Source organism: Centropristis striata, chromosome 12, assembly GCF_030273125.1.
Source record: "Centropristis striata isolate RG_2023a ecotype Rhode Island chromosome 12, C.striata_1.0, whole genome shotgun sequence".
NCBI lineage: Eukaryota > Metazoa > Chordata > Actinopteri > Perciformes > Serranidae > Centropristis > Centropristis striata.
In genome coordinates, this window is record NC_081528.1 from 15999747 (window position 1) to 16027313 (window position 27567).

Sequence of the window (27567 nt, forward strand, 5' to 3'; positions counted from 1 at the left end):
GCTCTGACTAAGATGGCGCTCGGTGCAGACTGAACTCACGCACAGGTCAGACCGAGGTCACGTTCAATGCGTCTGAGATTACACATAGGGGTAGTGCGCCACCAAGTGGTGAGCTTAGGTATTACACTTAAATCACAAATATTGGTTTAGTAACCATGGGGGTTACATAACCATCCAACGTTGGTCAGAAGTCAATGGATCTGAAAAACAACAAAATTTACCGAACAGAAAGTTGTCAGGGAACCCAACCAGTAAGAAGCCTTTTGAATTTACAAAAACAGAGTGCTAAACACCCAGGCTTAAATGAGGAACTGGATTTGACTGATATTTAGATTGTCTATATTTACTTTCTTTTTTTAGTTTGTCAAGTTATTGTTGGCCAAGACAACGCCATTTGCTGGACATTTTATTTGTTGACACAAAACAGTTTATAAGAGCCCTAAATTCATCATAGATCTAGCCTCATCTTAAAGTGCACCAGATTGATGCATTTCACTTTAAAATGTCCATAGTTCAAAAATCATCTGAGAAACACTAGTACAGTGCAAGTATAGTCACAGAACTTTGTGCTAGGCCTGGGCCGACAATCAATAAATCAATTAATCGCACGATAAATTAAATCAACTCAATAATTTTGCCGGCCTTGATATATCGCCATGCGCATGCGTGTTTGTTTTCCTCGTCTGTTGCCTCCAAGCAGGCTGGATGACAAGAGGGCTCACTCTGTGATCGATCTCAGCACCTGGGCGCTTTTGTTCCATAGCAGAATGAGCGGAGCGAACCCTCCTGTCAGTCATCGAGTCTCTTTGTCTCTGTGGGGAAGGCTGGGCCATTGGCTACACACAGAGTGCAGCAGGTGAGCCTCGTGCGGAGCAACGCGAGGAAAAAAGATGATTGCAAAGCCAAATGCCACAGCCCCGGTGTGGGAATATGTCGGTTTCAAACCGAATGAAAAAGGTGAGCTCATCAACACACGGACGAGCCTGTATGCCGAATTTGTTCAAAAGTGGTGGCAACAAAAAAAGCCACCACAACAAACTTGCATGCCCATCTAAAGCAGAACCACCTGACCCAGTTTTCCCAGCTGGGGAAAAAAACTGCACCTGGAGATGCAGAGCCTTCGTCCCGACAGTCAACACTGGTCGGCAAAGTAAATATAAACGCTGTGCGCTCACAGAAAGTGGAGTTTGCTACATCGCAAAATAAATGCTGCCCTTTTAAAAAAAATAAAAATAAAAAAAATGTTTGTTTTATTTATTTTGGATATTTAAACGTTCTTAAAATTACAATTACAATGGTAAAAAACACTGAGAAATAAAAGTGTATTGTACTTGAAAGGGTGTGCATTATTATGATATATATATTATATGATATGATATATATATTATCATGTTGACAATAATATCGTTTATCGGCAATAATTTGTGGGACAATATATCGTCCAGCAAAATTTGTTATCGTCCCAGGCCTACTTTGTGCTTACCTAGAATGATCAAGCGAGGGCTGTCAGGCAGGGCAAGGGATGCCTTCACAGTTGCTGCTGTGACTGACACCTACATAGCAGACAAAAGAAACATTGCAGTAAGTTTATATTAAAATAATTACAAAATGTTTTAACAATGGTTCACATTAACTTACTTTTAAAGAAATGCTGAAAACATACATTAATCTCTATTTATCCCATTTCAATCTGCAAAGTTGACTAGATCAGTTATACTCACATCTGCATGCAAGATAAGGGCTTCTTTCCTCTCTTCGAAGTGTGCCATCAGTAGATTCAGAAGGTAGGGGAATGTTGCACTTTTTTTCCAGGGAGAGGACCTTCTTCACATCATCATTGCTGGGATTTACCTTGAAGTATTCTCAGATGATTCTGCCCTGGTCTTCAGGAAATGCCTCCATTACTCTCAGGATCTGAATGTGTGTGAGGAGCTCAAAGTGAGCACACATGCTCCTTGGCAGGAACAAGTAGGGCCACTGACTTTTTATGTCCTCCAGAGGGACAACTGGTGTGGCGTTGATCATTTTGCGTTGCAGATAATAAGTTGTTTCCATCAAGTTTCGTATTTCTCCCCTTTCTGCACCGCCTTCATGTCTATATATATCAGTCATATTTTGTCTCAGACCTTCAAGACTTTCTTCAGTTTCCTCAGGTGGTAACTCTGGTTGCCATCGTGTGCACCCATAGCTGTCTGCTGGTCCTCGGGCTGGTATAGCCCCTGTGGCATCCTTTGAAACTCTATGTCGAGCAAGGGTGTTGTTCCTGTTCAAATGCTCCACTCGCACTTTAACCTGGCTCAGAAGTGATTCAAAGCCTCCACCTATCATTGTCTTTCCATCATCCAAGGTATCAGCAAAGGATTGTGGATATTGTCTTGTAATGTTTCTGGTAATTGTGAGGCACGGTGCCCTTGTGGGGTTTGCTTCATGTTTTCTCATATTATCCACAAGCACTCTCACAAACTGCCGTCTGTCAGATGGTGAGGGCCTTTTACCACTTGTAACTGTAGCAACCCAGGTGGCATTTTGTCCCAGTTCACCTGGAAGGTTTCCAGACAGTTTTTCTTCATATTTGTGCGTGGAGATGGTTGAGGAGAAGACATGGGACTTGAGCTTGAAGGGCTTGTAACAGATGAGGTGCTTGTGGACAGCTGCCTGGGTGGGGTCTCAACACTGCTCACTGAATCTGAAAAAAAGGAAGAACACAAAGACCAACTCTATCTTTTTCATTTTTAAGATTTACATGACCAGCCTCAAGAGAATTACAACAGTTAATGACCTTTTGATTTCCAGCAATCGAGGAGCTTCCTACACTGGATGGGCCTCTTGAACATATTTCAGGTCTTCTCTGCTCTCCACTCCCTGCAGTATCAGCTTTTCTACCAGTAACTTTATTTTTTCTTCTGGGAGACTCGGGAGTGTTGCCTGGATGATCTCCCAGATCCATGCAGTGGCATCATCACACATTATGCTATGGATGGAACAGAATGGTGCAATGCAATTACAGACAAGCCAAGCATACTGTATTCTGGCAAAGGGTAATAATCTGTAAACTCTCCCTGTTCAACACAAAAGTATTGTGTCATTGTTTTTTCTGTGTTTGTCAAGTAATGCACCCCTTGGTCAAGTAGACTGACAGACTGGCATTTTTCAGTCACAAAATATACCAGTGTGCTTTTCTGAATGACAATTAACTTTATCTTACCAAAGACCAGCCTCTCATCATTTTAAGCCAGCACAACCCACATATTCTTTTTGTAAAGTGTACCTTTTACTTGAACATCATGTGCAGAGACTGTGTTACCTGGAAGCAAACTAAGATGGGCAACAGACTGTTTTATCTTGTCATTGTAGTCATCCACATAGACATCTGTGCTGCTTTCAACAACGACAGATGGTGGGAACACAGCACCAGCACTTAAGTAAGCTTGTAGAAGTTGATGCCTTTCACTTAGAGTAGAGCACAAGAAGTTGTGCAGTTTCCGTGCACACTGTTTAAAGTATGTGTGCTTACTTTCGAAACGGAGGGTCCACAATCGAATAAGTGGTCCAAAGCAAATAATGAGGTCTGGATAATGCAACAAATAATGGTGCTTTGGTTTCAAAGGGTGACTGGGGAAAGTGTCTTTTCTACTGACTGTGTATTCGTCTATCAGTACTTTCAAGTACGCTATCTGGCCTGTGGTGATGGCAGGTGCACATATTAGCTCAACGATTTGTCTGAGTTGCAATATGAGTTGCCACACTTCATTTTCCACTGGATTATGAATCTTGTCCCCTATCAAGACTGGTAGGAGTCTAAGCAGAGTCCAATTCTGGACAGCGTGGCCACTTAACTTCTCACTTCCAGGATTAACATCACATGGTTTGTTATTGGCATCATTGCCAAAATATCTTAAGTGATTAATGCGCTGATTTAATTGCATGTAGGTGAACTCCTTCTGTTTGACAAAATGGCTGAGATACAGTGTCAGGTCATATGATACGATGCCTTCAAAAAGGTCATGGCCTAAGCAAGGAGGTAAACCTGGATTACAAACATGAAAGTAAGCAAGTTCATTACATTTGGAATCACATTTAATACCACAGTATGACTCATTTTCAATCATCTGCTGAACATTATTTTTATAGGACTCCACTGTTCTGATGGAAGACCTTGTCAGTGGCATGGAAATGAATGTTGCATGATCTATGTCACAATACCTGCAAAAGTAAGTGCTCCTGCTAAAATTTTCTACAAAACCACCAATATTGTGGGATCCAAGGTTATCTCCAGCAATGGCACACAATGTGCCTTTCAGCTGCCCATCAGGTGTGGCTATGCCATTTTCCTCTAGATCTTTGATATCTGCAACAAGTGTACTAAAGACTTTTTCCTGGCCAAAGTATTTGAAACCCTGCTCCTGACAAAGCAGAACTAGCTGCATTTGCTCAACACTCAACCTGTTATGAGGTGCTACATATGCAAGCGTTGCATACACTGCAATAACTTTATGCTTCTTTTTACCAGAGCCTAGTGGATTTGCCACTTCAAATGCATCTTGATACAATATCAAACCAAAGGCCTTATCATCTGATTGAAACAGCAGATTACCAGCCACACTGCTACCATCCCATACATCCTCCAAGATGTCTTTTGGTCCATCACTACAATGCATGTGCTGCTTGTGTGAATGAACTTGCTGTCTAACTGACTCACACTGAAAAAGTGTCTGGCATGTTTCTTTAACTGGCACATACTGAACAAAGCATTCCTTACCAGACTAATTTTGTCCAAGATACAAACGCACTGGCTCAACATATCTGAACTCATTTTTAAAAAACGCTTTTCTTTTTTTATCCATTTTTAAAGTACCCATGTTGCAGGCCCTGAAAAGATCCTCTGATTTCAAGGCATCCAATACATTGTTTACATCACTGTCAGGAACCCCTAAGGTTGCCAATTTTTCACTTTATGAAGCAGATGAGACTGACTTATATCATGCACTGCCTGCAAATAATACTCTGTATAACTGTAGATGGGAGCAAAAATTTAGCTTGAAGTTTCAGATAGAACAAAGCCAAATTCTTTAGGAAATGTGGTTCTTCTGTGCTTTCTGGAAACACATCTGTCTGTTTGTTCTTTGTCTGCATTAGATGCCAAAACCTATTCTTGCTCATCTGAGCCCCCTGCTTCCTCAGTAGTATTCTCCATACATTCTGTACTTCCATCACCTCCATCTGATGTTGTCTGACTCAAAAGCTGCCTTACTGCACAGCTTTTATGTGTTCTTGACACGTGTGATGAAAACATGGATATCACTGTAAAATTTTTACCACAGTTTGTGAATGGACATGAGACTGGTTTGCCCTTTTTAATGTGAGTCTTCAAATGAGAAAATAAATGTGACAAACTGTCACATTTGAGAGTGCAGAAATCGAAGTGGCATGACAATAGAAAATCCAAACTCCTGTTATCAGAGCATCCTTCCCTCAAATGTTGTGGTTCCCTCTTATCTGGGTGATCTCTGTAAACATGGCATTTTAAAGCTAAAACTTTACCAAATGTACGATGACAATCATGGAAAGTGCATTTAAATTTGATGTGGGGAGTGTTTTGGTGAATTTTCATATGCCTAACAAAGGCATATTTATTACAACATTCACGGCCGCAAAATTGACAAGGGAACATTCTGCAAACACAACCTAGACTGCTGTCTCGTCTCCCTTGTTTGTTAATTTTACTATTGTCTTACAATTACCATTACTGATGATTTTTTTTAAAATGACACAGCTCAACCAAGAAAGGGCTCTACTCAGCATTTGTGCTTAAAGGTCCCCTATTGTGAAAAATGTGTTTTTTCTGGCCTATACGTTTTTCAGTCATCCTTCAGCCAACCAGACCTGTGCATGTGGAAAGCTGAAACCCCTCCATTGATTTTCCCCAACTTTGTCTTGGTCTGATGGCCCTCCTACGGGCCATTTTAATTTGCCACTCGTTGGTGCGTAGACTCCGGGGAATTAGCATACATTGGTGAATAATTACTCCCAGAGCCGTCAATCAAGGCTTTGACCGCTCCCACCTGCCACCTGTCAGTCCGTCTCAGACGTCATTGCGACTTCAGTAGCATCCGCCATTGCAACTCAGCTAGAGCTGTCAAAGCTTAGACTGAAACACGCCAAATGTTCTGTTGTTGGCTGCAACAACGAGCACAACAGTCTATTTTCTCTCCCACCACAGGAGGATAGAAGGAATCAATGGCCCGTTTTTATTTATGACAACCAGGTTCCTGCAGTAGCTAATGCTAACGCGTTAATCTGTGCTAACCATTTTGCCCTTTACTGCTTCACCAACACGGGTCAGTTCAACGCTGGATATGCCTCCAAACTGATTCTTAGGGTTGGAGCCAGACCCACTATACTTGGCCAAGCTACAGCAAACGTGCCATGGTAAGTTTCTCCTTTGCTACTTTGTGATATTATGTACAGTAAAGAATGTGCAGTTAGCGTTACCTTGGTCTAATAGCATGTCTCACCGTGCTAACATGTGCTATCGGCTTGTTAGCGTCACTGTTATAACTTATACTATTACTTCTAATTCTTCTATTTTATGGACCTTTGCTGATTAATCTGCTGCCTTGTGTGGTTAGAAAGACAAAGGGACATGGTATTTAATTAATGGTGTTTATCCTGTTACCGTGTCAGCAGTTCTGTGTGACATACGGCTGTCTGTCTGCTCTTAGTTCGGCTCCCCGGAGCTCTGCGCGGCCGTGCCAAGGACTATTCATAACATAAATCCATATTCACTAATGTAGAGGATATTACTGCATACATTCATGTATTTTAATGTGTAATGGGCCGGTGTTATATCCCTACTGGTTTCCACACCAACTGGTTTCCGTACGCGTGCATGCGTGCGTCAACATCCGCAGCTGTGGCCCCCCTCTGTCAGCAGATTCGTCACATATTTATAAACATAATACCTGGCGTTTTACGAGTCGCATCTCCTATCTACTGGGGGGAACATCGTTTAATAAGTGAACACTACATCACAGCTGCCTATAAAAAAAATAAATGTATGAAAATAAAATGTTTGACAGATCGCTAAGAGCTGGATTCGAACTCACCTAAGCAAAATTAAGTAGCACATTAACCATCAGCTATAAAGGTTGAGCCATTCCGCTTCTCTCAGTTTTCGTGACATCAATTATTTATCCTTCAAGTTGCTTATGTCAGTGTCAAGGTAACATTTTGTTTTGGTTCGATCTAAAACAACTGGTTTCCTTGAGCTGAACATAAACAAATACCGAACGTATTTATCACGTTTCTCCCTCTCTCTCTCACTGCCCGTGTCTCGACTGAGGCGACTGTCATATTAAACACTTTATGAACCCCATATGAAACGTATTGTGACAAATAAATACTTTTTAAAAGTGACGATTTAATGCAGACAATACTAATCTGGTCAAAATACTTGAACATGTATATGTCCATGCTTCTCAAATGCACAATGTCCACGCACACTGTCTGTTGAATTATGTTCCGACTGTATATCATAATCCGGATGGAGCAGTAAAGTAGCTAATCAACATTTAGCACAGAAAACTAGTTTAAAAGATAGATTCGAATTCGCCACAGAAAAAAATAAAAAGCTAGCGAGACTGACGCTACACAGTGTTTGCCACTTGGGCTCCTCCATGTTTCTGAGCTTCAATTATATATTCATTAAAATGCTTACGTCAGTGTCCAGGTAACATTTTGTTTTGGCTCGATCTAAAACAACTGGTTTCCTTGAGCTGAACGTAGAAAATGACCAAACATATTTATCAAGTTTCTCCCTCTCTCTCTCACTGCCCGTGTCTCGACCGAGGCGACTGTCATATTAAACACTTTATGAGCCCCATATGAAACATATTGTGACAAATAAATACTTTTTATAAGTGACGATCTAACTAGGCAATACTCAGCGCTACTTCTCTGCCCAAAACACTCTTACTTTTGAATTTCCATGTTTTTCAAATGCACAATGTCCACGCACACTTTAAAAATGATTATTCTATTAATCATGAACAGGAAGGAGCAATTAAGGAGCTAATCACTAACATTAAGCACAGGAGAATATAAAAAAGTATTTTGCTCTGTTGCAAAATTAAAGTAGTTTAACGTTAGCAATCGAACAATTAGAAAGTAAAATAATAATAATAATGATGAATTTTAAGCTAAAAAATATCTACCCTCTGGACGCAACAAAAAATCTGCGTTATGTACTTAAAAGAAGGCCAGAAAGTTACCACATTAAAAGTAAGGCAAACCACACTACAGCACCGTTTCTATTGCATTGTATAACTTGTAAATGTAATTTAAAATTATTTAAAATGTTGGTAATGTCGACATCCCTAGATGGGGAACTTCATTAGCAGTGCCAAAGAAAGCAGGATGAGATGCAACATCACCTTGCGAAGGTAGTTCGCACTCCACAGGAGGCAAACAACCTCTTTGTGGAATTTCACGCGAGTGCTATTGGGGCTCAGTGTGGAATTGACAAAACCATGAGCGCAATTCTTCAACGTTATTATTGGCCTGGAATGAAGTCAGACATCACAAAATGGGTAAGTTAATTATAACTTAATATTTTTTTAATCTTATGAAAATATTCACATATCACATCTCAATGTTCTCTATTGCCTTACTTTATTAGATAGCACAGTGTGATGCATGTCAGAGAAAGCGGGTCTCCTTAAAGGAGAAGACTCAGTATAAACCCATAGAGGTGAATTATCTAATATCATTTAGTATGTTGTATAATCTTACACGAAAGTCCTATCGATGTAACATTTTGATTTGCATTTAAGGTGTCAGAGCCATTTGAACTTGTGGGGATGGACCTTGTGGGGAAGTTAAAATGCTCCAACAATGGCCACATGTATATGTGTGTCATGGTGGACTACTTCACAAAATGGCTTGAAGTCTATCCTCTGAAAAGTAGCAGAGGAAGTGACTGAATGTATCATGGACTTTTTTTTACAAGTACGGTGCACCAAAACGTATTCTGACTGACCGGGGCAAAGAATTTATCAACAAAGTAAGTTGAAATCTGAGACGTGATGTTGGGCCAACCATATTTTTTTTTACATGGCAACAAAAGAAAAAGACGAGCATTACAGAAATATGTACATTTTTCATTTTCCTATCCTACTCATTTCAGGCCAACCTGGACTTGTGTGAAAAGCTTGGCATTGCCAGAAGCCTCTGTGCACCATACCACCCACAAACAAATGGCTTGGTGGAAAAGCTTAATGGCACCATTCAAGGGTAAAAACACCTGTGTGTGTGCCTGTATGTGTGTATATGTATATGTGTGTATATATGTATATGTGTGTATATGTATATGTATATGTGTGTATATATGTATATGTGTGTATATATATATGTGTGTATGTATATATATATATATATATATATATATGTATATGTTGAGAATTACCTTCTTTTTTTTTTTTTCCCCCTCCCAATTTCAGAGCTTTGAAAAAAATTGTGCAAGACCATCCAAGTGACTGGGACTGTTACTTAAAGCCCACAGTGTTTGGATTACGGACCAAAAAACAAATAACAACAAGATATTCCCCATACTTTTTAATGTATGGAAGGGAGGCCCGTTACCCATCAGGAATTCCAGAAAAGTTTCAGGTATGATTTAATTTAGCTGTAGTAGGAGCCGTTTTGGCAAACATATCATTCTCTGCTGTAATGCGTAGGCAACCTGTGTCTGTTTATCTACACTACTATTGCAGATAAGTGAGGAACACATCCATGTATTGGCTGGGAATGAAGAATGCACTACAAACCTCAAGGACGTGTATGCCAAGGTGGAAGCCAACATTGCAGAAGTACAAGAAAGGGTGCGGAAGAGGAAATTGTCTGTAGGAGAAGATGATGGCTTTGCAGTGGGGGACCAAGTGCTCAGAAAAAACATTCGGAAAGAGCAAAGAAAGGGGGGGTAACTGGAATGTGATCAATTTGGTCCTTTTAGAATCAGTAACATTAAGGGTAAAAGTGCAGATCTACTGACTAAAAAAGGAAAGACCATTGAAAAAATTAACATTGATCATCTGAAAAGATATGTGGAGCCACAACCCAGAATTCCTGCAAAATGGATTGCTGCAGCCTCCGCTGCAACACTGCCGTCCACCCCCTCCACATGTTCCGTTCTACAGTCGCCTACTTCTCCTCCACTGCCGTTCAGCCCCTCCACATGTGCTGTTCTACAGTCGCCTCCTTCTCCTCCACTGCTGTCCAGCCCCTCCACATGTGCTGTTCTACAGTCGCCTCCTTCTCCTCAAACACTGCCGTCCAGCCCCTCCACATGTGCCGTTCTACAGTTGCCTACTTCTCCTCAAACATTGCAGTTCTCCACATGTGCCGTTCTACAGTTGCCTACTTCTCCTCCACTGCCGTCCAGCCCCTCCACATGTGCCGTTCTACAGTTGCCTACTTCTCCTCAAACACTGCAGTTCTCCACATGTGCCGTTCAACAGTTGCCTACTTCTCCTCAAACACTGCAGTCCAGCCCCTCCACATGTGCCGTTCTACAGTTGCCTACTTCTCCTCAAACACTGCAGTTCTCCACATGTGCTGTTCTACAGTTGCCTACTTCTCCTCAAACACTGCAGTCCAGCCCCTTAAACTGCGCCAGAGTTTCTCAATCCACCACTTTAAGTCCACAACACCCCTTGCCCTCCAGTCTACAATTATACAACACTGCTGCCCGTAAACCATCAATTTCAGTCACCCCAGAGGAATGTAAGTATATATGTAAATACAGTATCATTTTATCAACAACAGACTCAAACATCTGCATACATACAGGTAATTGATGCTGCATTTAATTTTCTTCAAATTCACAGTAATAACTGAAATATGGTCAGGTAAACGGCAGGGTGTGCTCTGGGGAAAAGTTGGGCCTTATAAATTATTCGCCCAAGACCTAAAAAATCTGGCCCCTGGAATGCAGCTGGAGAGTGAGGCAAGTGCATACAATATATATTTCCATTTAAATGTTTAAAATTTTAGATTGAAAAAATGTAACTCTACATAATTGTCACTTAAGGTTTTGAATGCATTCACCTATGCGGTTATTCTGAAGACACAAAAAGAAACACGGAGAAGGATTTATCTTGTTGACTCCTTTCAAATGACTGCAATATGGCAAGGATCATTCCGGGGATTAAGAAAGGTAACTCTTTTTTAAAAATCTGTCCATAAAGTGCAAGTATTAATCCTTTATGTGTATTTTTCAGCTTGACCCAATGGCCTATGATGTCCTCATAGGACCAGTATGTGACAAACAGCACTGGACACTAGTGGTGAGAATTTACATACACTATAATGCAAATCATAGGTAGGAGTTTCAAGACTTTTGTGTGTAATCTGACATGATAATTGAATGTATTATTTCCCTCCTGTTTACATTGCTTGACATGTATTGAAAAGGTAATTTATCCAAAGGAGAAGCATGCCCTATACCTTGACCCTCTGGGGTAAACCCCTGACAACATAAAAAAAATGCAGAGATATGACAAGGCAAGTTTTATATCAGTAGTATAATATCAAATTGTTGCTTACAAATAATAACTTTGCTTACGAACAACAATATTTTGCTATTCTACAGAGCTTTAATGAGACACAAAGGTATTCATATCTCAAGGTGGTCAAGTGATACAGCAAGACATCCACGTCAGCAAGACTCGACGTCCTGTGGGGTGTTTGTCTGCAAGGTATGAATCCAACTCATCCTTTGTCGAATACAGCCATTGAATGTTACTTATTGAATTGTGGTTTGTGTAGTTTGCAGAGCTTCTCCTAAACGGCCAGGTGCTGGATTTCAGTGGTGATGAGGCCAGTATTACGCAGTTTAGATGGGAAATAGCTTTGAGACTGGTCACTGCTTCAGGTTTGTTTTTGTTTGTATTTGTGTCAATGTGTCATCATAAACCTCAAGTTGTCACTGAGAAATTAATTAACTCTGTAATGTGTTAGACAACCTGTCAGAACTTTGCAGAACATGTGGGAATGCATGCCGAAGTCCAGGAAGAACAAAGGATGGGCAGGATGACTGGGTAAGAATAAACTTAGTTCTGTAAACTTAGAAATGTAATGCATCTCTGATCTACTGCCATTCTTCTCCTCAGATCCAGTGTACATCATGCAGTCTGTGGTTCCACTGGATATGTGTTGCCAGACCACCACTGGACCAAGGCTACTTTTGTCCAGCCTGTACCCTTTAGGAGCAGCATCAGGAGGAGGGTGGAAAGTCTTATCACAGTTGGACCATGTGTCCTTTTACAATACTCTAACTGCACTGGAAGCCTTTTTGTCTCCACAGGTCCAGGAGACATGACAGCTCCAGACGAAGAAAAGCTCAGGTAAGGGTGTAAGACCCTCGAGTGGGTGTGGCTGAAGGTCATCAAAAGGAAGTGGATGGAACCACGTTGGGCAGGTCCATATCAGGTTGAAAAAGCAACGACATTTGCTGTAAGAATCATATATTCATGAAAAATCATATTCATATAATCAATTGTGTTTGACATTATATACTGCAAAAATGTGGATGTATCTTACAGATAGATTGCTTTGGATACGGCTGCTTTGCTCTGCTTGATATGATCTCTCCTTATAGTGCTCTCTGTTCTGTGTCACCTGGAGCCGAGGGGGGAGAGTGGAGGCACACCACCCACACCAGAGGAGGACACACCTTCATTTTTTAGCAAAATCTGTCAGAATATAAAAAAGGGTTCAAGGGAAATGAGACTGGTCCAGACTTCATGACCTGAAACCAGTCTTCTGTGTATCAGGGACATGTAGAGTGAACCCAGAGATCTCTGTAACTGCACATTTCTTGACGTATTGTAATATAAGTATGTTAAATTGATAACTCAGACGTCTCCTGCTCATCATTCCCCATCAAACGATCTGCGCAGAGAAATAGGTGAGAGGATTTACTGTTGGAGTCAGATAATTTAATTTGAAAGGTTTCCTCATTGCATTTCTCAACAATTGACCAAAAAAAACAGCAGTGGACGGCTCCTCTCTCTCCGTTGCAGGACGGAGAGATACAAAATATAGTTATTTCCTACAGCCATCAGGCTGTCTCATTCTAACAGATATTCTACCAGACTAACTGAATTTCCCCTTGGGGATTAATAAAGTAATTTTGATTGATTTGATTGAGACTGCAGATTTAGACCTGCAGATCTTTTACTCTGTTGATCTGTTCTGTACTAACGACATCTATTGCACGTCTGTCCGTACTGGGAGATGGATCCCTTCTCTGACTCTCCCTGAGGTTTCTTCTTTTTTCCCCTTTTAAGGGGGTTTTTCCCTGGCTGATGTGAGGGTGTCGTACCATGTAGGCTACAGTCGGTAAAGCCCTGTTTGTGTTCCTGGGTTATATAAATAAAAAAATGTATGTAGGCCTATAACATAATTTCATCGTCATCATTTTAGAATTTCACATGGCTTTGGGCATAATTATTCGATATGTGACCCACCATGGTTAATTTGGAATAAGGCTCTTAAATTATACGATACGAGTACTTAATGGGAATCAAAGTGTTCTCTGTAACCTTATTTGAGGCTTATTAGGGAATATAATATAGCTACACAAAGGGCAATGACTGTAAATCATTATGTCCATGTCTTTGTTTTGTGTGTAGAACATTTTCATAAGATGCACACAAGACCAGAGAAGTAGCGCTGAGTATTGTCTAGTTAGATCGTCACTTTTAAAAAGTATTTATATATATATGTGACTTATATATATAGTCACAATATGTTTCATATGGGGCTCATAAAGTGTTTAATATGACAGTCGCCTCGGTCGAGACACGGGCAGTGAGAGAGGGAGAAACTTCATAAATATGTTCGGTCATTTTCTACGTTCAGCTGCGGATGTTGACGCACGCACGCGCACGGAAACCAGTTGGTGTGGAAACCAGTAGGGCTATAACACCGGCATGGAGGTGCGTTGGGGCAACGCTGGTGGTGAGGTCACTGCAGCGGTTGTTTGTGCCGCCGAAGACTTTTCATAATATAAGCCCATATTCACGAATATGGATGATGTTATTGCAGACATTCATATAATGTTATATGCAATGCACCTCCATGCCGCCGCGGTGTCGCGGATTTTTCATGCTCAGTTTATGTAATTTCATGTGCAATGCAGGATGTATCTATTGTGCGACACAGCAGCTGCTATATGGGGGACACAATTCAGTTTTATGAGGGGCCGTATAGGCCATAATTCAGAATTACCATTCACACACACATATAAAACAAATCACATTCACACACTATAGTAAAAACCTCACACACATACAGGTGAAATGCGTTCACAAACACTACTGAAATGTTATGCTGTCTCACACACACTACTGAAAAGCTTTCATACACACAACTGAAATGCTTTTATACATACAACTAAAATGCTGTGCTCTCACACACACTAGTGAGATGCTCTCACACACACTAGTGAAATGCTTTTATACATACAACTAAAATGTTGTGCTCTCACACACACTAGTGAAATCCTCTCATAAATACTACTGAGATTTCAGTGTAACCGGAAGGCATTTCAGTGTAACCGGAAGGCATTTCACTGTAACCGGAAGGCATTTCAGTGTAACCGGAAGGCATTTCACTGTAACCGGAAGGCATTTCAGTGTAACCGGAAGGCGGCTCAGAAGAGGAAGTGGAACGGCTTTGGAGCGCAAATGTCCGCCCAGGAGCTCTCCGGAAATTTAACTGAAGCTGCTGCGTTACTAAACAATATTTTGGCGTCGGCAGAGACAATTAGAACATTGTCTAATGCAACCGGGCAACAGTCACAGGTTGCCTCAGGTGCCGACACGGTGGAGAGTCGACTGGTGTCACTTTTTCCGTCTCGCAGCCGCAGCAGCCGCAGCAACCAGCCACAGCCAGCTGCTGGTCCGGTCCGGACTTCCGTGCCGCGGTATGAAGCTCAGCAGAGCTTTGGCACATGGACATGCACAAGGAGAAGAAGGTGAGATGGAGATTTACCCAGTGAAATTACTTTTCTATCTATGTTGCTGCTATAAGCGCCTGAAAAGACAATAGGCATGTTTTGTTTTGCTTGCAGACTCGGGTGTTATGGCGAAACAACACATGGCTCATTTAAATATTCAAATTAGCCATGTGTGTTAACGTGTTTTTCTTGCAGAAGTTAACACATTAACACATAAACACGTTTGTGTAGTACAGCTAATGGTGCGTTCAAGGTCTAAAAGAATGTCAGAATTTTCGACTTTGTTCCTAGCCACAAGTTCCGACTTTCAGTGTAAATTAAGCACACCATAAGGCGGTAAGAACGTGTTAGACCCGCCTTCAAAATACAAACAAACATGTGCTTTCAAAATAAGAGACAAAAAATGTCAAAATATGACACCTTAAATGAAACCGAACCCTTATTCTCCTTTACAATAATGAATTAAGCAATGCAATGATTAAGATGGAATAGTGGCATTGTATTAAATAAATAAATAAATAAAGTGGACATTAGAATGTGCGAGAGGCCACCAAATTATGGCTTTTAGGGCAAAAGATTTTGACAAAAAAAATCCTGTGGGAAATACTGGAAATCTAAAGGCTTGACAGGCTGGACAGATAAGAAATTGCCCAGCAGTATGTTCAGGGTAATGAAAGGAGGGGAGATGTTTCAGGGTCCTTCATTGAGTCAGCTTCAAGTCAGTAAATTTCTTTGGCTGCACTGGGAATTTCATGTCCAAACTTATTTTAATGTATGTTAGTATGTTGGTTGTTGTTTCCACTACAGTTTACCACAGTTCAAAAATCCCATCTGCGCCCCTGGTGCTGAGGGCACCTCAGATGGTCCTTGCGGACTATCAGGTGCCCGCGGGAACCTCGTTGGTGACTGAGGGTTAATGCATACTTAGTTAGTTAGTTAGTTAAATATCTGATGCTTAAAGGTTTAGTTGTACATGATGATCTGTTGTCATGGTCTCTGAATTTTATTTAAGCTGTGTCAGCTTGACTTGCTCTGTCTGTTCATGTCCTTATTATTTCAGAGCCCCTGCACAGCAGCAGCATGACCATTTCAACAAAGATGTGATACTTCGTCCCAATCCATCATGGGGAATTGTCTGCAAACAAGGCACAAAAGTATGGCTACACAAACATGGACACATCCTCAGTGCCTTTGAGTTCCAGAAGTTCTGGGACCACCAGACTGTAATACAACGCATCAGGGATGGATTTGGTGAGCATATTCCAGAAGATGTCAGGTAAAGGCTTTTCTTCTTTCTTTGTATCAAATAAAACACACACACACACACTTACAGAACAGTGCAAGAACAATCATGGTAATCATGGGATATGTGTTATACTGACACACACTCGCTTTATATCTATGTAGATGAAAACATGTTATTTGGCTGGATTAAAACATTTTCTTTGTTCCCCATCTTTTTTGTAGCCTCCAGTTATTAATGGCTTGTGGCAATAAGCTGGTGTGCCCTAAACTCCAAAAGGGTCAGGAGCTGAATGGAATTCTTATCCATAAGGTTTATAAAACTAAAGCTCTTTATGTAAAACCATCAAGGATGCTTTTGGTAAGTGTGCCTTTTTTTATTTGTTATTACCATTACTATATATGTGTGTATATATGTATATATATATATATATATATATATATATATATATGTATATGTATGTATATATATTTTTTTTATATATATATTTCAGGAGGACAATGAAGACTATAACCAACATGGTGACAGTCAAGACAATAACCAACTTTCATCTAATGCCACCCATTCAACATCAAAAATGAAAACAAGGGCTAGTATTTGCATTAGCAGTGATGATGAAGATTGCTCTGGCACCGGCCCCAGTGGGGAAAGACGTAACCCGAAACCTGGCACAAGTGGTCCTGATGGAGGGTGTCCTGCAGGAAGTGATGGTACTCCTGGCCCCAGATGTCCTGAGAGTGGTCCTCATGGTACAAGCAGTACAAGAGGCACAAGTGTTCCCGATGGAGGATGTCCTGCAGGAAGTGATGGTACTCCTGGCCCCAGATGTCCTGAGAGTGGTCCTCATGGTACAAGCAGTACAAGAGGCACAAGTGGTCCTGATGGAGGGTGTCCTGCAGGAAGTGATGGTACTCCTGGCCTCAGATGTCCTGAGAGTGGTCCTCCTGGCTCAAGCAGTACAAGAGGCATAAGTGGTCCAGAGGAAGTCTTCCTTGCAAGACATGATGGAACAAGCAGTCTTGATGAGGACAACTACTCTACTTATTTAACACTTGTTGGTACTATTCCTGATGATAGTTCTGAGGATGAAGGATTACAGCAGGCAATAGTTGCCAGTATGAAGAGTCGCATGTGAGTAGTGCACACAGATTATGAGTTTGAGAAATAAGGATAATTTCATAATCATCATTTACACAGACTGTTCAGCCATTAGTCCTTACATGATGTTATGATATGGGTAATTGAACGATTAATGGCTTAAAGGGACATTGTGTAGCTTCTCTTGTCGTCTGCTTGCAAAGATCGATTATTTCGTTCAAAAATATGTGTTTCATTATTCAGTCATTACCCCATCAACAAACTGAAGTGTTCCGGTAAGCGTTGTATGATGTCACATAACTGTGTTTCTGATCATAATTTTTTTGTGTTTTTTCATAGTGTTGAAAATGTTCCGGTTCAGACGATACTGCTGGAACTGGCCAGCAAAATTAACGTAAATAGGCTGTGCAGATTTAACATAAATAGAGCTGCTGTTTGGGAGGGAGCCATTCGGGGATTCAAGAGGTCGTCCTATGAGCCCAACCTGATGATGTCTGTAAAGTTCTCCGATGACATGGGAAAAATCGAGGAAGGAGTTGATTTAGGAGGTCCAAGGAGGGAATTCTTGAGGCTTCTAATGGAGAGCATTGCAAAGTCCACCATGTTTGAGGGAAAAGAAACCAGCAAAAACATTGCTCTCAACAGTACTGGTACACTCTCTCTCTCTCTCTCTCTCTCTCTCTCTCTCATTTTTTTCCTAGCATTGTTACATCTTCTTATTCTGTTGTTTTGCAGCTCTAAGAGAGGACTGGTACTACATAGCAGGCAGAGCCATCGCAATAAGTTTGGTACATGGTGGTCCCCCACCAAACTTCCTCTCACCAGTAGTATTTTCTTTACTGGTTGATGATTCACCAAATCCAGTCTTGGAAGACATAGCTGATTTGGACCTTTTGGAGAAAGTCATAAAGGTCAGTTTCAACTTAGGAATAATAGACACAATGCTGAACTCCTCTATTCCAGTATTCCAGTTGTAGTTTGAATTCTGCCACAATTTAATCAACAAATTGGTGCATGTTTTTCCCCTTTTTAAACCACTGGCATTACAGTGTCACAGTGAAAGCCTGCACTGTGATGAACTGGTGGGGAACACTAGAAAATCAGCAATACAGACCTCTATTGTCTCTCACTATTGTCTTCATGCATAGTCAGTCACTTTATGATGACTGCCTGATCAAGGCAGATCTTTTAAATGTTTGTGGCATATTCTGTCCATGTATTATTACTGATGTTTTCACAGAAGTGTTAGCCTTTGCCAATAAATTAACTAATTACTAGCTTCTGTTGTATAACAAGCCAATATGCTGCTCCTTGTGATGCCAGGTATCTGAAAGCACAACCATTGAGGACCTTGAGAAGGCAAAGGCATCTCTGCTTGACTATTTGGCCAATGCAGGTTGTCTGAGGCCTCTTCGGTCAATCAGAGACAGGGATCTGCTGGTACAAGACATTGTTATGTTTCAGGTCATCCACAGGGTTCAAGGTCCATTTCAAAGGTATTCAGTGTTGGTTTACAGTTAGTCAGAATATGAAATATAATTTTACCCATCGACCGACATATATTAAGTTTCTGGATTTGATAATGTCGAAGTTGAGCTGGAACAAGTAATTATGAATGAATTCAACAAACACAATTGTTTTTTTTATTTTTCATTTTATTTTTGTTTTTTATAGATTCCGTGAAGGACTGAAAACTCTAGGGGTTCTGGAGAAAATCCAGAAACATCCAGACAGCTTTCGTCCCCTGTTCTGCTTTGAACCAAGCACCCTGACTGCTGACCAGGTAGATGATCTTTTCAACATTCGTCTGTCACCAGAAGGGAGCAACAAGAGAGTTGCAGAGGAAGTGGTGATTACCTACTGGAGAGACTATCTTCAAGATGCAGAAGGTACAAACAATACTTGACTTAAATCCTTGCCTTTTGATTGAGTAATTATACATCTTTTATTAATAATAAACTACTATTGAGTGTCAGGACTTTAACGGGAAAGTCTAATGAATGAATGTTTGTATATGCATGTATGTGTGTATATTGAATATAATGCATTAATGGAAGAGGCATCCAAAATTACAGTAACAATTGATTTCAAGTTAAAACAGTTTATACATTTAAAGCAACACTAACCTTTCAAGAGTTAAGCACTATGATTTCATAATCGGTTGATTCTGTTCTGTTTTATAGAAGAAGGACCATCTAACCTGCAAAAGGTATTGGCCTTTGCAACTGGCGCGTCTGTTGTCCCTCCCATCGGCTTTTCACCAAGTCCATCCGTGGAATTCATTCATCAAGGAGATGATGACTTCTCTTCCACGCCAATGTTTCCAAAGGCCAACACATGCATTAACTGCATCAGGTTGCCTCTCCATGTTTCATTCCAGGTCTTTAAGGAAAAGTTTGACTTTGCCTTAGGGAACACCTATGGATTTGGCAGACCCTGAATACCATATGCATAAACATTTGTAAGTGTCACCTTTTTTTTGTTAACTCCAACTGTCATTTAGACATTGTTTATTAGTTTCACAAATTGTTCACAAAACATATTTGAAAAAAACAATAACACATAGATGCATAGCCTCCTTACCGAAATACGTTCAGGAGTGAGGAAAACACATCAATGCCATAGTTCCCATCATTTTCCACAGGATTCACTTGTCGAATCATGTTCATTGTGGTCTCATTGATTGGTATGTTAATGTCTGGAATTGTAATGTTGTTATTAGTCTGAAGTCCTGGCAAAGGTTCATGTTCATTGATGTCATAGTGGGTATCCATATTAATAATGTCATCTATAACCGGTAGAATTCCAATGCTGTTAATAACACCTGAATGCCATAACTGAAGAGGTGTCTGGCCCCCTTGTGTGGAGAGGCCATGGTTGTTCCACTGGTTAATAAATTCTGTCACTGCCTGCTGAATTCTTGGCAAATAAACATAATGCAGACAAAAAAGATGTATTTCATTCAATGAATCGAGGATACCTTGTTCTTCCATGAAGTTAAATATGTTTATGAAGTGTCTACTAACAACTCTATTGAGTTCTGCCCATAGTCTTTCAGTTCTCTGGTTATGGACTGAAACACCTGTAATGACACTGTCCAGGCCCCTTCTCTCTAACATGAAACGTGCAACGAGTACATTTTCCATGCCATGATCGCACCTGACTCTTGCAGGCAAACCAAAGTTCTCAACGGCCTCCAAAAATAATGATAGCACACTTGAGGCTCTGTTATTAGATAAGCACCGCAGGTATACAATAGTTCGGCTGAAGCCATCAACACAGCCATGCATGACCAGACGCCACCTAACCAGCTTGTGGTTTCCATCAAAATGCCTGTTGGGAGACCAGAATCAGTATTATTACACTTCTGCACTAATGGGATAGACATAACGGCTTACAACAAGAATAATCTTAAATGTCTACAAGACTAGAATGTAACAGGAACTTTTATATTTCTATTAAACAAAACTATCACAAAAACAATATTTAACCCTCTGGGCCCACTTTAATTTACTACCCTATTGAGCCATTTGGGCTGAAAATGTCCACTTCCAAAAAAATGCTCTAAATATTTTACAGATTAATATTTTTTTCCACTTTTTTCTGAATAAACCCCTTAAACAACTTCCACCCTGCTTAGAACTGCCAAACATTCAAATATTTTTTCAACTTTTTTGGGTTAAATCTTTTGATCAACTTCCATCCTAATCAAAACGATCAAATATTGAATAATCATTAGGATTTTAACCCTTTAAATGCCAGTTTGACTACATTATGCTAATATTTCTTATGAAACAAGATTTGCTGTGGGTTTTTTTTAGATGTGTGTGTGTTTGCTTTTTCATGTGTCTTGACCTGACTGTAAAACTTGAAAAGTTACAACTGTCATACACAGCCATATATGCACTTTTCCAAGTCAATAAAAACATGGGCACTTAAAAAAAGAAGCTACAAACAGTTTGTGACAGGACTCCAGCCAGGTGCATAAACTTACAAACCGTCGTTTTTGTTTTCTCCACAGTGACCACTTTGAAGTGCGGTAAGAGAAGAGGGACCATGTTTTTATTGACTTGAAAGAGTTAATATATGGCTCTGTATGCCAGGAGTAACTTTAGAAGACATTACAAGTTTTACAATATGGTCTAGACACATGAAACAGCAAACACACACACATATCTAACAAAACAGCAAATCTTGTTTTCATAAGAAATATTAGCATAATGTAGTCAAACTGGCATTTTAAGTGTTAAAATCCTAATGATTATTCAATATTTGATCGTTTTGATTAGGACGGAAGTTGATCAAAAGATTTAACCCCAAAAAGTTGAAAAAAATATATATCAGTAATAGTTTTATAGTGTCTGCCATAAAAGGGTAGTAAATTTTAAATCTGACACTACACAAAAAACTATAAATGCATCAAAATCAATTTTTTGCTAATCTTTGACATAGCCAAGGCTGTAATAAAAAATAAATGCCCGAGCCAAAAATTATTTCTTATATGGAAAATAACTAAATTTTGTGTGTTTCTTATAAACAGTGACATCATGGAATCAAACTGGCATTTAAAGGGTTAAAATCCTGAAAATAATTGAATATTTGATAGTTTTTATCAGGACTGAAGTTGATTAAAAGATTTAACCCCAAAAAGTTGGAAAAACATATATATATATCAGTAATATTTTTAAAGCGTTATTTAAAAGTGGACATGTCTGCCATCAAGTCGCCAAACAGGGGTTTTTACATTTTAAATCTGACACTACACAGAAAACTAAAAATGCATCAAAATCAATTTTGATTGAAAAACAGTGACATTGTGCAATCAAACATTTAAAGGGTTAAAATCCTCAAAATATTTGAATGTTTGGTAGTTTTGAGCAGAGCAGAAGTTGTTTAAGAGGTTTTTTCAGAAAAAAAGTAGAAAAAAAATATTAATCTGTAAAGTTTTTATAGCATTTTTTGGAGGTGGACATTTTCAGCCCAAATGGCTCGAAAGGGTAGTAAGTTTGCACACAGTGTATTAAAGAGCCATTAGAAAAATTTAAATTAGAATTTCAAAATGTATCAAGAAAGACATCCTTCTTCCAAAAATCATGTCATTTGCAGTATCACAGCCAAAATTATTGCCAAAACAAAAGTGAAAAATTACAAACATGGCTGAAAATGTCCCTTGTGGGCCCAGAGGGTTAAAAACACTGACATGATGTATTTCCAGCACAGTGAGTGCTTTAAAGGGGACATATTATGAAAATACCATTTTTTTTTAAAGCTCTTTGACATATTTTTGGGTGTTTGTCTTGCATTTCAGCTCCCAAAATCTGAGAATTGACAAATAAATCTATGTGGTTTTTACGAGCTGTTTTACGAGCTGTTCCCTCACACCTGGGAACTATTTTAATTTGTGGAAAAGGGGCATAATATGTCTCCTTTAAAGTAACTTTTGATTATGTCTGACTTAATTGTACATTATTTTTAATGGTTTGGCATGGCACCTTTATTAAAAAAATGATCTTGGCAAGTCTTTCACCATGAGCTTACCATAATTGGTTGGGGGATTGAACACTGTAGACCCTCCTCCTTATAGCATGACGGCGTCTTAATGATCGTCCAATGGGATCCACCCGATTCAAGCTGTCTCTGACCCGCCAACGCTGGATCCTTAAGTCACGTGACCTCAGGCTACCAAGGACATAGGTCTCCCCTGCATTTGGAGTATTCTGTAGTATAACAGTCACAAGACTATCCAGTTCTTGATTTGACATAACTGCATATCTTAATGGTTCAGTTCCCAGTAGTAGTCTGTGCCTGTGCAGAGTTCTTCTACTTATCCGAAAGCAAGATGCAATTCTCTGCCATGTCATGCCAATGGACACACAGTGAGAAATTTGTTCACTGGTTATGGTGTATCTGGGACGGCCGGGGCGACCAGTGAAAGTAGTTGGGGGTAAAAATATATTTTCATCAGCAGACCTCTGTCTGGCCTCCTGTCCATGAAGCAAATTGCGGAAACACCTGTGCAGTGATCCCAGCCGATGACTGACGTCCCTATTCCAAGGATCATATCTGGACACCGCCGCTTGAAGAGCAGATAAAGTTCTTGTGTGGTCATCAAGCACTCTATAAAGCCTTTCCTGGTCAGAATTATTAGGCTCATTTCTCTGAAGCGATTCAATACACTGCAAAGCGCTTGTAAAAAAACTTACTACATCTTCTTCATTCCCTTGCACATCATAAAATAAAGTTTGCACCAATAAACTAAAAACAAAGAGAAGATTCATTTTAATAATAATAATATCCACCATGTAGGCCGCATGTGCCTCCTCAGAATGCTCCAAAGAAGAAAAATAGCCCACACTTCCTCTTTTTAGCTGCCTTCCTGTTACACTGAAACACCTTCCTGTTTCACTGAAACGCCTTCCTGTTACATTGAAACGCCTTCCTGTTACACTGAAATCTCAGTAGTATTTATGAGAGCGTTTCAATAATGTGTGAGAGCACAACATTTCAGTTGTATGTATGAAAGCATTTCACTTGTATGTATAAAAGCATTTCACTAGTGTGTGTGAGAGGATTTCACTAGTGTGTGTGAGAGCACAACATTTCAGTTGTATGTATGAAAGCATTTCACTTGTATGTATAAAAGCATTTCACTAGTGTGTGTGAGAGGATTTCACTAGTGTGTATGGGAGGATTTCACTAGTGTGTGTGAGAGGATTTCACTAGTGTGTGTGTGTGAGAGGATTTCACTAGTGTGTGTGTGTGTGAGAGGATTTCACTAGTGTGTGTGAGAGCACATTTCAGTTGTATGTATAAAAGCATTTCACTAGTGTGTGTGAGAGCACAACATTTCAGTTGTATGTATAAAAGCATTTCACTAGTGTGTGTGAGAGGATTTCACTAGTGTGTGTGAGAGCACAACATTTCAGTTGTATGTATAAAAGCATTTCACTAGTGTGTGTGAGAGGATTTCACTAGTGTGTGTGAGAGGATTTCACTAGTGTGTATGAGAGGATTTCACTAGTGTGTGTGAGAGGATTTCACTAGTGTGTGTGAGAGCATCTCACTAGTGTGTATGAGAGTATTTCACTAGTGTGTATGAGAGGATTTCACTAGTGTGTGTGAGAGCACAACATTTTAGTTGTATGTATAAAAGCATTTCAGTTGTGTGTATGAAAGCTTTTCAGTAGTGTGTGTGAGACAGCATAACATTTCAGTAGTGTTTGTGAACGCATTTCACCTGTATGTGTGTGAGGTTTTTACTATAGTGTGTGAATGTGATTTGTTTTATGTGTGTGTGAATGGTAATTCTGAATTATGGCCTATACGGCCCCTCATACAGTTTTTCTAGTGTCCATCGTCCGAAGTATAGATAACACCTAATGTGTTTTTTATTTTACATTCAAATAGAATGTGTTTGAGATTTTATAATGGCAATGAAAACAGTAGTAATTACTGAGTCTGTGGTATTTTGCTATAGGATTTCAGTATGATGTTAGGTTATGATTTTTTATGCTGTTCCAAACCAGAGCATGTAACTTATGATAAAATATGCTAAAAGGTATATCAGATCAAGTGTTTGGTTGCTTTTAACATTTCTATTCTATGGTTTTAGGCCAGTACATCAGTGCTGCCAGGTGGAACGTCTCACAACAGCATCGGTTGGTACACAGCTGTCCTTGAACACACTCAAGCCTCATTTCAGAAGTAAAGGTTTGTGGCAACTCATACATGAAAAGTCAGATAATCTGTTATTACCTTATATTATTAAATATTATATTTTTCAATTTCAATTCACATATATTCACAATTTTATGTATCTTATGTCTGCTTATGTACATACAAGGTACCCAGACGACAACACTTTCCACCATTGATTTTGGAGTTGGCACGTCCACCGTCCCATTCCTCTCAATAGAACCAAGTATGACTTCAACACCAATCAAGGTGAGGTAATGGAGGACGAAGAGGATGAGGAAGATCCTGGGGAGAACACCTCATCTATGGTGGCTCCAGGACCACAAGACTCACCATATAACCCCAGAGGACACCCCTGCTCTGTTGTATTTCATACAAGAATCATGTATTTATTACTTTTGTTATATAATAAAGTAAATTTATTTTGTAGAAACAATGTTGTGAGTACTGGTTTTCACATTTAGTTTACAGTGGTACATAATGGAAAAATATGTAAAACTGTGGTAAAGCACCGTGTTATTGAAGGGTTGCAGTGGTATGGTAACAGTCTGAGAATTTATAACATTTTTACAGCATACAGTATTACACTAATATTATTATTACTATTATCCTTTGCACGGAATTGCAACAAACCTTGACTATAATTATAACTCAAACTGTATTTCATGTTAGTATGCTAAAAAAGTTGATATTTAGCTAAAAAGAATTCAATACATTAGATAAATGACCATGGTATGACAACTGTTATTTGCTGCAACACAGAATACCACTGCAACTCTGTATAATTGAAGTGTGTGTAGAATTATATGCCATTTCTTTTTCAGTAACCCTGGGTGTTGTCCTGCACACTTCAAATGCAATATTTAACTGTGTACTTTTACTACATAGAGTGATAACATAATACAAACATTTGTTTTACTTACATTTATTGACATACAGTAAAATCAAAAGTCATGTTCAAAATATTATTTGGCAAATGTTATTCTTTGAATGCAAAGGGGTACTTACTGCTCTAAACTTCTAAGCCGCAAAGGCCCATAGTCAGCTCGATATATGTTATTAGCATTTTGCAAAGAGAATATATTTAAACATACAGGCTCAAGACCAGGATGGTCAAGCATACATCTTGGTGGATCCTGGAGCTGGTTTACTCTTCTTGTAACCTAATAAATGAAAACAGCTAATTCAGTCATTTTTGCTAACTAAAAGACCATTTTACCTGTAACTCTTATTTATGTAATTTGGTAATAATACCTGTGGGATCTCCATGCAGCACACGTTTTCTTGCTCTGTGGGCATTGTTGCACAATTCCCACATAAGCACCTGTTGAAAAATGAATAGACAATGTTATGTTATGAAATAATGTAGAACACACACAATGATGCTAATCCTAAACTGGGTGGGTAGATATCAAACTGTAACCTGATACAACAGGATCACTATTCCCCCAATTTATTTTTTAATAACTCTATATAACTAACGTTACATACTGTCAGTGTGAATTTGTTTTTTTTTTTATTTCTGGCCAATACAATGACTACTGTCAGATTTATCATGGAACAGTAATGATAGAAATAAAACAGTGAAATTCTAAACCCCAGCACTGGTGAACAACACACAAAAAATAAAATAAACCAAAAGAAACACACACACTGATAAAGTGTGCATACTCCGGCAGGTAATAGAATATCACTGTTTAATTGTAAATGGTTACAATTGTGTCCTGACGTTATATTTCTAGCAAATATAGCTGAGGCAAACGTTAGCACATACACATGCCAGGCAAGATAATATGAACAACAATGAAATTTCAACCCACCACGGACAGACATCCAGCTGTAGCCTTTGCTGCAACACTTGGACAGCTGCCTCTTCCTGTTCAGGGTCAGACTCCGGGTCAAATACGTACGGTCTCACAATATTTGATCCTGCCTGTGGTACTCCTGGGGGGTATTCCAGAAAGCAGGTTCAACAACCTCTGAGTCTATCCCTGAACTCTGAGATGACTTACCCTGAGATGGGAAACTCTGGGTATCCGGTTCCAGAACAGCTGATCTGAGTTAGTTCAATCATCTCTGAGTATGTCAGCCTCGGGTTACGCGCGTGCACAACCACTATAAAAAGCCATCATCAATGGAGCCCCGATTCCACGAGTCACCATGACAACGGAAAAAAAACAAAGATCGACCTATTTCACCGCGGTAGAGTTGGAGATACTCATGCAGTCCTACGGCGAGTATGAGCACATATTTCGCCGAAAAAGTAACACGGCTGCAGCAGCGAAGGAGAGAGAGACTGCATGGGAGAAAATTGCTGCCCGAGTCAACGCGTAAGTTTGAATGTAACACTGACGTAACATTTAACCGTAAGATCGTAGCATTGCCTATAGTTATGATCATAAGTAGGAATTAAATCTAATTTTCATTTAGGTGCAATCCAACAGGAGAAAGGAGGACTTGGAGGCAGTTAAAAATGAAACATAAAAACATTATTCAAAAAGGTAAGACATAT

At 39.6% G+C, this 27567-nt stretch overlaps 1 protein-coding gene and 4 long non-coding RNA genes across 7 annotated transcripts; 4 read left to right on the forward strand and 1 right to left on the reverse strand.

Annotated features, from left to right (window-relative positions):
• The first annotated feature begins 6097 nt into the window (after window positions 1–6097).
• LOC131982091 (uncharacterized) lies at window positions 6098–10417 on the forward strand. 2 transcript variants are annotated; one of them, XR_009395356.1, is made up of 7 exons: window positions 6098–6429; window positions 8380–8588; window positions 8678–8749; window positions 8832–9061; window positions 9185–9291; window positions 9498–9666; window positions 9771–10417. It is a non-coding gene; the product is annotated as an uncharacterized LOC131982091 (long non-coding RNA). The 2 variants fall into 2 exon arrangements; XR_009395355.1 differs by lacking the exon at window positions 6098–6429 and having other exon boundaries at window positions 8218–8588.
• Window positions 10418–11086: 669 nt separating this feature from the next.
• On the forward strand, window positions 11087–11555 carry LOC131982131 (uncharacterized). Its single transcript, XR_009395359.1, has 3 exons — window positions 11087–11212; window positions 11277–11342; window positions 11470–11555. It is a non-coding gene; the product is annotated as an uncharacterized LOC131982131 (long non-coding RNA).
• Window positions 11556–11645: 90 nt separating this feature from the next.
• Window positions 11646–12903, forward strand: LOC131982132 (uncharacterized). The gene is made up of 4 exons (XR_009395360.1): window positions 11646–11753; window positions 11824–11929; window positions 12016–12095; window positions 12168–12903. It is a non-coding gene; the product is annotated as an uncharacterized LOC131982132 (long non-coding RNA).
• A 1821-nt stretch (window positions 12904–14724) lies between these two features.
• On the forward strand, window positions 14725–20334 carry LOC131981267 (uncharacterized). Of its 2 annotated transcripts, none has more exons than XM_059345487.1 (9): window positions 14725–15037; window positions 16080–16295; window positions 16487–16622; window positions 16756–17393; window positions 17700–18010; window positions 18096–18271; window positions 18684–18856; window positions 19035–19143; window positions 19544–20334. In XM_059345487.1, exons 1-9 carry the CDS (start codon window positions 14748–14750, stop codon window positions 19769–19771), a joined length of 2277 nt encoding a protein of 758 aa, XP_059201470.1. In that variant the 5' UTR covers window positions 14725–14747; the 3' UTR covers window positions 19772–20334. The 2 variants fall into 2 exon arrangements, with proteins under 2 accessions (XP_059201470.1, XP_059201469.1); XM_059345486.1 differs by having other exon boundaries at window positions 19035–19249; window positions 19544–20333.
• A 5620-nt stretch (window positions 20335–25954) lies between these two features.
• On the reverse strand, window positions 25955–26966 carry LOC131981291 (uncharacterized). The gene is made up of 3 exons (XR_009395294.1): window positions 26876–26966; window positions 26310–26379; window positions 25955–26218 (listed from the first exon to the last, which is right to left on the reverse strand). It is a non-coding gene; the product is annotated as an uncharacterized LOC131981291 (long non-coding RNA).
• Window positions 26967–27567: the final 601 nt, after the last annotated feature.